The sequence below is a fragment of the Crocodylus siamensis genome, chromosome 5 (genome assembly GCF_052110815.1).
Source record: "Crocodylus siamensis isolate JL-2025a chromosome 5, ASM5211081v1, whole genome shotgun sequence".
Classification (NCBI taxonomy): domain Eukaryota; kingdom Metazoa; phylum Chordata; order Crocodylia; family Crocodylidae; genus Crocodylus; species Crocodylus siamensis.
The window spans coordinates 23,116,379-23,128,402 of NC_143399.1; the positions used below are offsets into that span (position 1 = coordinate 23,116,379).

The window sequence follows — 12,024 nt, forward strand, 5'->3', positions numbered from 1 at the left end:
CTGATGGAATAGCCATGTTACTAACACAGCAGAATAAACTGCTATTCTTCTTTTTCCCTTTGCGAAAGACTCCGGTCAATAATGGGATTGTTGTGAGGGGAAGAAAGGTAAACTACTGAATTAAATTAATGCAAATTGATCTGATGTGCCCTAGCTTATATAATACATTTTTCATCTCTTGGATTTACAGAAAGTAAGAGGTTGTGAACTCTTTAAAAAGACATATTGTGTCTGAGTGCCGTAATGAACACTGTTTTTGTTTTTAAACGTAAGCATGGGAACACAATGTGCCCTGTCAACGTATCAGTATTCTCCTGTCCTTATGCCACTGGTCCTGAACAAGGGCGCTGCCAACCCTGCAGCCAGCTACTTTTGAAGATGGTGATTTTTCAAGATACAGCATTGTTTTTCCATATAGCTCACGTCCTTTTCTCCATCAAAAACATTTATGTTTCCGATTCTTCTCAAAGGGGGAAGAAGGGGGGCAAGGTGGGACCAGCACACACTAGATTAATGGTTATCAACCTTTTTGGACTCAAGGCATTCCCCAGTAGACTAAAGACAGCCCTCCATAGCTGTTGGGAATTGAGTGGCACCCAATTTCAAAATCTAATTTATATATTACACAAGGGCTGGGCAGTCCGTGCAGGGAATTGTCCAGGCAGGGACAAGCTTGGCTTATCTGTTTGGCTCACCAATTTATCTCCTCACGCCTCACTGACCTCCTCTTATCTCGTGTTACCTTTCAAACAGTCTGGTGGCACCCCATCTTGACCGTAGTGATTCTCAACCCATGGACACTTGACAATTATTTTTTTAAATCTCTCTCGTATGCTTCAGCAACTAGCCTCATACAAACATTAAGTCTCTCCTGGGAGGGTCACTGTTCTCCCAGGAGAAGTCAGGTGTGTACAGATGTTTAGGCTTTTTCTGCCACAATAAAAATGGCCACTTCAGGAGAAAAATAACCAGGGAATAACCAAGAGAGTTTGTCCTTGGAAAGAGCAAATGTTTGTACATGCTATAGGTCTAAACACTATATGAGAATTCCCAAAGTAAGTTCAAGAAGAATTTACCTAGCTGCTAATAGGGGCATATCCCTTAATCCCCTCTACAGATCAAAAGGAAATAAATAAATTTTCAGGCCAGACAGGTTGACTATAATCAGCTAATCTCCTCTCCTCTTTAACCCAAACAACTCATAAAGGGGTTAACACACACATGCAAATCCTTACCTTATGGATATGTGAGAATGGGTAGCAAGGGAGCATCTGGATTATTTTAGGAAGGGCTTTAGTCAAATAGAGAATGAAAATTAAATTACAATAAATTTAGAACTGTAAGATGTATTTTTTTCTTTCTAGATGCAAGCCTTTGTTCATACTATAAAAAAATGTTTTCAACTACCTGGCTCAACATGTTCTATACTGCAAACAGTCATTTGCATGTACCATGTGGAAAAAAAATATTTATATTTGTATACCAGTTACAGTTCCATTCCATTTTTCCTGCTGGAAGAAAGCATCACATAATATTGTAAGGTCTTTTAGCAAAAGGTGTAACAGAGAACCAAATACAATACAAATCAGTCATTTTGTACATGCTCCCAATAGATGGCAACAGAAGACCAAAAATAAAACTAACTCAGTGCACTGGCTAATCCATGCTGAAGTTATACCCATTTCAATAATTTCTCAACAGATTCTACCCTACAAAAACTTGTAAACGAATAACTTCACTCACATGAGTTAGCCCATTCCAACAATGGGATTACTGACATGAGTAAAGCATGAAGGAACAAATGTTCACAGGACTGAAGCCACAGAAAACTTGGCAGAATTTTCTGTGTGTATAGCAAGCTAATCAATAGTTTGACTCAGAGCTAAAATGACAGAGAAAATGGTTACTAGTTGCAATACAAGGTTTAATAGGCAGCATACGAGAAATGTATGCTGCCTATTAAACAAGAAATTGCATGAAGGAAAGTGAAATTATGTGGTTTACACACAAAAAAATGGACACTTTTACTTTTGGTCATACTGTGATACCTGCAAGTACTTGCCACATATTTGAAAAAATTCTCATTTCTTTAGTTAAGGATTCACCTATAAATCCCCATATTTTGCACACTGGTCACCTTAACTAACAACCCTATATCATTATGCAGTATGAAATTGTCTAAGAACTAAATAAGTGCTTAAGATTTTATACACAAGAATTTTCCCAAACCTATTTTTTTTTTTAATTGCCACAAATTTTCAGTTTAAACTGAAAACTGGAAGCCCTGTTCCAAAAGGACAAAAATGATGGCTCAATTTGACTTTGATTTACCCGGCAAAAAGATCATCTTTATATGTTGAATAATATGCATACACACATCATACTTCTAAAACAGCATGCAATTTAGAGCTTCAAAAAGCTTGATTTCAGAGCTGCCTTTCTGTGGTTACTTCCAGTATTTTTTATTTTAAAATAAAGCTTTCAAATTCATTGAAGACATAGGGAATCTTCTAGACTTTCAATGAGAAATTAAGCTTCAAAAATGGAAACAAACATACTTTCGCCTTTAAGGGTGCCTGTACACACCACAGGGATTAATCCTCATTAAATTAAACAGGTTTATAAAATTTGAAGTTGTTTATTATGAAGCGTCGCATCAGTGTTTGCACACACTATGTTTTTGAACAAATTAAGCCCAGTTCCCAGCTGGCACTGCAGCAGAATGGAACAGTCCAGCACTGCCCCCCTGGCCCAGGGCCCCCACCCAATCCATGCTCTGCCATGCAGGTGTGGGAGCAGAGAGCCAGCAAATGCCACAAGAAAAAAAAACAAAATGAAAATTTGAAAGAGGAAGCAATTCAAAGGGGTAAAACTACAAAAATCTGCAGCACCATCTGGTGGACAAAAAGGCTCATTATACGTCTTTGAGTGCCATTGTGTTTGTACAGAATGAATGGATGGATGCAACGCTTTAATTCATGGGAAGCCAAACTAAACTACGTTCAAGGAGTTGTACTTTAATGCACCAGAAATATTTTTAGAGTCCAGAAAATCCACTCATGCAAACAGTCATGCCACTGCAGCGTAAGAAAGGGCAAAGACAGTGGCATGTACAAACCCCTAAGAAGATGCAATATAATTAGTGTAGACTGGTAGGAGCATTGTTTTCAGTTTTTCTGACAATGCTAAAATCCATTCCAATTTTATGAAAACACCCATGGTCATAATCTCACCTAAGAGTAATTTATTAGTTATAAAATGTCTCAGTCTGCTAAAACCACTGTTTTAGTGGTACTCAGAAGTGGCCTTCATCCAACCATTGACAGCAGGGGGAGAATTCTACCTGCTTACTTGATCCTCTGTCAACAGGAAGTAAATGGAAGTGGGTCCAGGCCCACAACTCCACCCAAAATTTGGAGAGAGTAGGGACGTTTAGGTTGGCTATGGGTGGGAAAGGATGGGCATAACAGAAAGGAATTCTGTTCCCCTCCGATGTTTATAAATCAGGGTTCCAAAGGGGCACTAATAATTTGTACCAGGGCCAGGCAGTTTGACTCAGGAGTGCAAAAGGCTCGTACACCACCACCCCACTCCACCCCATCACATTCTAGACAATGTGAAGAGTCAAAGCGTTAATCTTTAAGACACACCATATATTTATAGAATGCATACCCGCTACAGAAAATGAGAGTACATACTGTTTTATAGGATAAATTACATAAGGGCTCCTCTTACTACTACCTTGGATATATACTGCAAGAAGCCAAATGAACCAAAGCCCCCATACCTGGGGCAGGAGGGGAGGGGAGGTCAAGGGGGAAAAAAAAAATATCAAGCCATACCCGCTTTCCAAGATAACCAAATTAGGATCCAGAGAAATAGTTTCTGTTGTAATTTCCACCTTTCGTACACTACCAAAGAAGTCTGTTATCAGAACATTTTGAGGATCTCGCTGAAAAAGATCAGTCCTGTGTCCAGGTGTAGAAACGCACAAGCTTTTAGGACAAACCTGAAACTGGAAAACAGAATAAATATTTGTATCATTCCCCTCAGACTGACTACATAAATTAAACCCTAGAATTGCCAGAATATTGTCATGGAAAAGCATCTATTTCACTAATATCAACTACATGCAATTTTTTTCCTGCAGCTATTAAACAGCAATTTAACTGTAATTCTATTTTGTAATAATTATGCATTTTAAAATCTCCTCCTCCTCCTGATGTCCTGTAACTACCATTAACTCCAATGACAAATTAACATTAAAAATGAGTTGCATGCAACTCTCTTGGGTGGATGTAAACCATTAATCAGAATAAATATGCCTCTGAACACAGATGCAGCTATGTTGCTATATAACTTCTGAAAAATAAAGTGAGGTGAGAGTCCTTCAAGTTCAAAGGGAATGAAGCAGGACTAAATAAGTACTTGCTCAGCTTTTGAAAGCTACCAAAAAGGCCATAAAATGCATTAGATTCTTGATAAGAAGTCCAGAGAAGCCACATTTCCAATACTTACTTCATTCAACAGCCTTCAAATTAACTATGAAAAAAATTGCAAATATTAAAGGGTAATTTAGATATGTGAAAGACCCTCTATTTTTAGCTACCGTAGATGTGCCTGCAGTTCCCATAGCAGGCTATCCACAGATCAGTTCCACCACTACACAGAATTTCAATATGCATCACTGATACTTAATGAAAGACAAAAGCCATTAAACAATAACAAGCTTATGTAGGTTTTACTGGTTCCCAAGAAATTCTATATACAAAATATTCCACTGAAGCCTGGTGTTGGAAAAGACTAATTCAATTCAGTATTTTAAGTGGCTAAAAAAATAGCAATTTTACAAATAATACAAGAGATGTGATCCTAGTGGCTTGTGAAAGCAGAAGCACAAAAGGGACAGGGACACATGCATTATTTCTGGACAACCATCATCACGTTTCTAGGGTCTCAGATTATGGATAGGGTCCTTATTTCCTGGACCATCACAGACTTTCTTAAATTGATCTCAACAGCTCTGCATTCCTGTTCCAAATATTACACCAGGTTATCACTGAATTTTATATAAGATGTTTCTATAAACTTCTCTTTCTCTCCCTCTCCCCTTTTACTGGCAAAGAATGCTGGGCTAATGCCCAGTCCCTGAAAATTCATTTGATCACAAACACACACAACAGTGCTAAGGTCATAAAGGATATCCAAACTACATGCCAACCAAACCACAGAGAACCACAAATGTAACCCAAGTGCATGATCAGAAGTGCTCTTCCCTGGAGTCAGTAATTCAGAGAAAGAAGTATATACGGATGCTAAAAATGTATACTAGTTACACACACAGAGTTCTGGATGTGACATGAAGCAATATTTTTGTGATGTATATGTATACTGATGTATGTATTACCTTGAATAGTATTTAGATCTATATAGTACTTTTCAGCCCAGGACCTTAGAATTTTTTAAGACTTATTCTTCTAACTGTAAAATGAGGACACTCAAAGAACGAGTGCCCTACCGTGACCACTAATGATTAAATGATTGATCTGCTGTAACTCTTACACCTTTATTCCCAGGTCTCCTTCCACCACTAATCAGTAGATATGGCTGCTTCTTCTAGGACACAAGAAATTTGTAAGCAAATACAGCAAGTGCAGGTAGAAACAGTTATTTAGTGGCAAGAAGGCACTGAAAGGATTCTTCCAGGTACTTGCTGCCTTTAAATAATGACCCAAGCAACTTTTGGTAACAAAGGTCAGTGAAATCTCTCTCTAAACTAGAATCACAGAACATCTAAAAAAATAATTTAAGGGATTGTTATAAAGCTTTTCATACTCCACTGTGGATTCTTTACACAGTATTAATTTGCATGGAGTCTGGAACTCATGTATTTGGTCAAGTTACAAATGTTTCAAAATGCAAGCTTGAGAGGTTTTAAAAAACACACTTTCAGGACCATCAACTATTCTAGTCTCCTTTGTTAGCACACCATCACATGGCTGCCAAACAAAAGACAGGGAAATTTAATCTCCTTAAAAAACTAGAGATGCAAAGAATTCAGCAACATCATCTGATCCTACACAGAGTTTCTGCTCAGTATTCACAAAAGCCTGAAATAACTGCTCACAGATTTAATTTTTGGGTGTACAGTCTGAAACATTAGATGCCAGAATGTCACCTTTCTTCATCAAGACACACATTGTGATGCATCTGCTCCAAAATGCTGTTCTCAATTCTCAAAAGGCCTTGTTGACAGCCTGGCTACACAAGAGAAAAAAAAGAGAAAAAACACACAATTGTGATGTTTGCCATAATACAATCAGATGTTGAAAGAAGTTTAACAAAAGGTCTCCTTTTCTTCTCCAAGGACACATACTAAATAAACCAGGCTTCATTAATCAAGCCCATTGGCTTAGCTGTGCAGTTAACTAGGATATACTTCTGGCCACTGTGCTATTATATTGTGAGTTCCAGATTTATTTTTTAAAAGCATGAAAAATTCTGAAGGAGACAGGTGCCCACTTTCCTGAAAGGTATCTTTGTTCTCCCCAGATCAGTATCCTGGACCTGACCATAATACAGCTCACCCAGCATGAGAGAGCTGTATAAAAAAATGGAACAGTTAACTTCAGCCACAACAACAAAAGCAAGGTAGACCACTTTATAAGACCAATTCACAGAACATGCATCAAAGAGGGAAGACTGGTTGTAGGGCATTGATGAATTAAATTCCTGAGGTCATCTTGCCATCATGGGGTCTTTGAGCAAAAGAACCATCAACATCTGTCCTTAACCCCCAGAGAACACAACTTTATAATCTTTAAAAATTTATTAATATATAAAGCATATTTATGCCATTTTTCCATGACAGGCAAGGTTCTTTCAGTAGATGTGATATATTTTATTAGACCAACTAAGTAGATGGGCAAGCTGTTCGAGAAAATTATGCTGGCACACATCCAGGAGGGGCCAGTAGGGGACTGCATGCTTAGGGGCAACCAACATGGGTTCATCAGTGGCAGGTCCTGTCAGACCAACCTGCTGGCCTTTTACGATCAGATCACCAGATCATTAGACGCAGGGGTAGCAGTGGATATAATCTTCCTGGACTTCCGGAAGGCTTTTGACACTGTCTCTCACCCTGTTCTCATTAAGAAGCTGGGGGGCTGTGGTGTAGACACCCACACAGTCAATTGGGTCGCCAACTGGCTGGAGGGCCGCGCCCAGAGGGTGGTAGTGGATGGGTCCTTCTCAACCTGGAAGGACGTGGGCAGTGGGGTTCCGCAGGGCTCCGTCCTCGGGCCCACACTGTTCAACATCTTCATCAGCGATTTGGATGAGGGGGTAAAAAGCACCCTGTTCAAATTTGCTGATGACACTAAGATATGGGGGGACGTGGGCACATTGGAAGGATGCAACAGGCTACAATCAGACCTAGACAGGTTACAAGGGTGGGCGGATGAGAATAGGATGGGCTTCAACACAGACGAGTGCAAGGTGATGCACCTGGGGAGGAACAACCAGCACCATACCTACAGGCTGGGGAACTCCCCTCTTGTCAGCACGGAAGCGGAAAGGGATCTGGGGGTCATCACTGACTCCAAGATGAACATGGGTCGGCAGTGTGGGGATGCAGTCGGGAAGGCCAACCGCACCTTGGCATGCATCCACAGATGCATCTCGAGCAGGTCGAAGGAGGTGATCCTCCCCCTCTATGCAGCACTGGTCAGGCCGCAGCTGGAGTATTGCATCCAGTTCTGGACGCCACATTTCAAGAGGGATGTCGACAGCATGGAGAGGGTCCAGAGGAGGGCCACTCACATGATCAGGGGACAGCAGGGCAGGCCCTATGAGGACAAGCTGCAGGACCTGAACCTGTTCAGCCTCCAAAAGAGAAGGCTGAGGGGGGATCTTGTGGCCTGTTATAAACTAGTCAGGGGGGGATCAGCAGGCATTGGGAAAGTCACTGTTTCCCTGAGCACCGCCAGGAGTGACCAGGAATAACGGTCACAAGCTGGCAGAGGGTAGGTTTAGGTTAGATATCAGGAGGCGCTACTTCACGGTCAGGGCGGCTAGGGTCTGGAACCAGCTTCCAAGAGAAGTGGTGCAGGCTCCTACCCTGGGGGTGTTTAAGAGGAGGTTAGATGCACATCTTGCTGGGGTCGTTTGACCCCAGTACTCTTTCCTGCCATGGCAGGGGGTCGGACTAGATGATCTGCTCAGGTCCCTTCCGACCCTAGAAACTATGAAAAAAAAAATTGGCAAGCTTTCGGGCACAGTCACCCTTCTTTAGGCATGGGGAGTCATTTTTTTCTATGAAGTATTTCAGATGTTAGCCTCCCGTGCCACCACTATACTACTACGCCATTGTACCAGGAAAGTTATACTTCTTTTTAGCAATCTTGTATCTCTATTACATTAGTAAGAAAACAAATAGAAGATATAAATGATTCAACAAACTACAATGACGTTTTTGAAGACTGATACTCTAGCCTTTATATATTAGCCCCCAACTGAATTTCAAACCTGGTGTCAAAGGTTTCTTAATCAAAGTCAATTCCACTGCAAATATCTTCAAAGACCTCAGAGCAAAAGCTACTTACAATTCCTCTTTATGTTTGGTACTGAAGACACACAGTGGCAACAACTCTTTTATCTGAAGGCCTACTGAACTGCTTTCTTTGTAGTGAAAGTCATGACAAATACCTTCATTTTACTCCTAGAAAAACTGACAAGGTAAAAATCCTCCCCTTCTCCCTCAACGCACTCATTTTATGAATGAATGAAATCTGTCCAAGCAACTGTGCTAATACATATATAGTTTCAAACATTCAAGGCAAAGCTTCTTTGGGAACAACAGCAACTTTACTGCAAGTGGCAGAACACTAGCTTCCCTGGACAGTCCATCACAGACCTCGGAGCGGCTGTTTTAAGACACCAATACTTTAAAAATGAACTTGAACAAGAAACTGCAGAACAAAAATCACCCACAGACCAGACTTTAAGTATAATCTGAAGTAAATCAAGACTACAGATTCTTATCCCATTACTTGGCTCAGTTTTAGAACCCCTGTGCCCCTCAGTGGATTAACTACTTTTTTCTCTCCTACCTAGTTGGCCTCTCAGAGCAGTACTCTTTTTTTTTTTTTCCTCCCCCACTTCCCTACCCTTTGTATTCTAGTCACTCCCTTCTATTTAGGAGATCTTCTTCCTACAGTCCCTTCACAGCATCTGAAGAAAGTAATTCCTCTGCTTACAAATGCTTGTACTATATCTTTCTGATTTAGTTAGTTTACGAGATGCAAATCGACCCACCCTTCTGCAGCAAGTAGTTGTACCACTCCAGAAGTTTCCAGGGAAGTTGAGAGAGCAGCCCTTCTCTGTATTCCACTAGCACGCCAGCCTGTAGGCCACAAAACCAATAAACACTAAGGACTATGCACTATCTAACAAACCACAACTAGCTTGCTGCTACTAAATGAGAAAGGGTTAAAGTTAAATTAGCAATAACTCAACTGCTTCACTTATCTGATTATGTAAACACATTTTACTTGCAGAAGTATAAATTTTAGTCAAAGTCACATTACCAACATTCGGCTCTGTCTGCCATAATAAAATTCCGTTTTTAAATTTCTAGGAATAGTTTTGCTTCCTGGGCTTCATGGGTTGGCAAAACTCTTCACTGACATTTTGATATCAGTCTAGAATATAAAAGCTGGAAGAGTTAGAGGTGCCAGAAGGAATAGGTGGCTGCAAACATAATGAGCAAATGAATAACTCACTTGTCATACTCATTAGTTTCCAGGCAAAAGCTCATGTATGTAAACAAGGGTGGGAAACAGCAACTATTCCAAGAAATAATGTTGGGAATTTGAGAAAGTCAAATCTCTCAACTGAATTACTTCAAATCAATACTGTTAAATTTCAGCATGCTTAAAATCATGCCAATGAGAAGTCTAAAAACTTTCAAAGGGAATTTATAAATTCAGAGCAATTCTTCTGTTGCAAAGCACTCAGAATGATCACAACAGGTCAGAATATTTTTGATGCTATGGATTCCTAATTGAAATCTTTGGATTTATCATCTTGTGAATTGTGGGTAGATTTTTGCACACCTACAGGCATTATTGTTTAGCACCCTGTGGCACCCCTAAAAGGATCCCTTGGTAACAAAACCATGGTTAAGAATCATGTAATTAGATGGCAATGGTCCTTTGTAGGAATGCACCGATATAGATTTTTCTGGCTGATACCGATAGCCAATTTTTAAGGAGGCATATCAGCCAATACCGATCCAATTTCTGATACAGACCGAGAGCTGCATGCAGCTGGTAAGTCTGTTTTGGAGGAAGGGGGGGGTGGGGAGGGAAGGGACATGGGGGCAGATCAACACCCCCGCCGTAAGGGAGGGAGCGGGGCTGGGGCAGGTGCTGCCCAGTGGGGCACAGAACTGAGACAGCTCACCTGGGATGCATGGGGAGGGTGGGGGTAGCTCCCACTGCTGATCACATCCCAGGAGAGTGGGGGGGCCATGTGCCCCTGGATCTGCATGGGGCAGGCTGCTGCTGCGGGCTGGGACTGGGCCAGGCTACACTCAAGCCAGGTGGTGACAGTACTGGGGAGGGGGGAGTGCAGCTACCCCAAAATTTGCAATAGCCGCCCCCCCACCCCCAGTGCCACTGCCTCCTGCCCCAAATGCAACCTGGCCCAGCCCCCCGGCCCCCCAACCCACCAGGAAGAGCACAGCACAGCTCTGGCCCTGGCCCCACCCCACCTGCATCCCATGCCGATCTGCGGGCACCCCCCCCTCCATTCCCCCTACCCCCCAGTTGAGCCCCAAACCCAATCCCTCCCTCACCACAGGGGCCCTGATCTGCCCCACCATGCCCCTTCCCATCCCCCTCCCCTTCCACCACAATAGACTTACCAGCTGCACACAACTCTCCATACTGCCAGGCTGTGCTCCTTGCCACCTACATGATGCACTGCAGTTGTACGCATGTATGGGTCATTTATTGGCCACATTATCAGTCACATCAGGCCAATTTCTGATACAGCCAATTTTCTTTATATGGGTGCCGATCTGATATCAGACGGATGTATCAGTGCACCTCTAGTCCTTTGCAGTGGGACACTCCAATGTAAACTTCAGGTTCTACTATAACTTAGTCCTATTCCTGTCTGGACATATTGCCCCACAGTTCCTTTCAGATCCTCTGGACATTGCTCTCTCTCAGATGGCTGGCTATTCAGGTCCCAGTGCTGCCTACTGTCCTTGAAATGGATTCTGGTTTTTCCTTTCATCCATTGCAGGAATCCACAGAGGAAGCAACAAGACTCACCTATTTCTCATTCCAGATGACTGCTAGACCCTTGCCACAAGTTTATTTAATGGCATGATGGCTTCTGACCCCAACAATCATGCCTCTTGCCATGCCACACATGCATGATAAGAAGCACAATTCTGGGATCTGGGATCAGATCCCAATTACACCATTACTACTTGCCAGGGCAGCACCATTACTACTTGCCAGGGCAGGGGGAGCCCAGGATCATGAACCCAAGTTCCCCTTGCAGCCCAGCGTGAACTTGTACAGTCCTGGGGCTGGGACCAACTGTCAGCTGATTGTCAATCTCAGGCTCAGGACTGTACTAGATTCACAGCTATGGCATTGTCCCAACAATCAGGCTCAGTTTCAACCATGGGAATGCACTGGAGCCAGTTCCATGGCATCTCAGCCGTGGGACTACACTGGAGCTAGTTCAAGATTCCAGTGCAGATCTAGACCTAGGAATCACAATCCACAGATTCTGGGTCCCAGTCCTGAGACCGCAATGCAGCCAGTCCCAGAGGCCCATGCACTGGGATGTTAGAAAACTGTGTGCAACCCAGCTGTGCACACAATTTTTGAAGGTCCTGGTGCATGGGGACCCCAGGATCAGGAAACTTCTCCCCAGTCCCAGGGTCACCATGGGTCAGGATGTGTCAAATGCCTTGCTCCACTGCTCCCTGGAAGCTCTGGG

General features: G+C 42.4%; 1 protein-coding gene across 1 annotated transcript in view; it reads right to left on the reverse strand.

The window, feature by feature from the left end:
- The window catches only part of PIGK (phosphatidylinositol glycan anchor biosynthesis class K), a 139,007-nt gene that overhangs the window by 100,070 nt on the left and 26,913 nt on the right, over window positions 1-12,024 (reverse strand). The window contains exon 9 of the mRNA XM_090048494.1: window positions 3,843-4,015. Coding sequence (XP_089904620.1) covers window positions 3,843-4,015 — 173 coding nt within the window. The remainder of the gene's footprint in view (window positions 1-3,842; window positions 4,016-12,024) is intronic.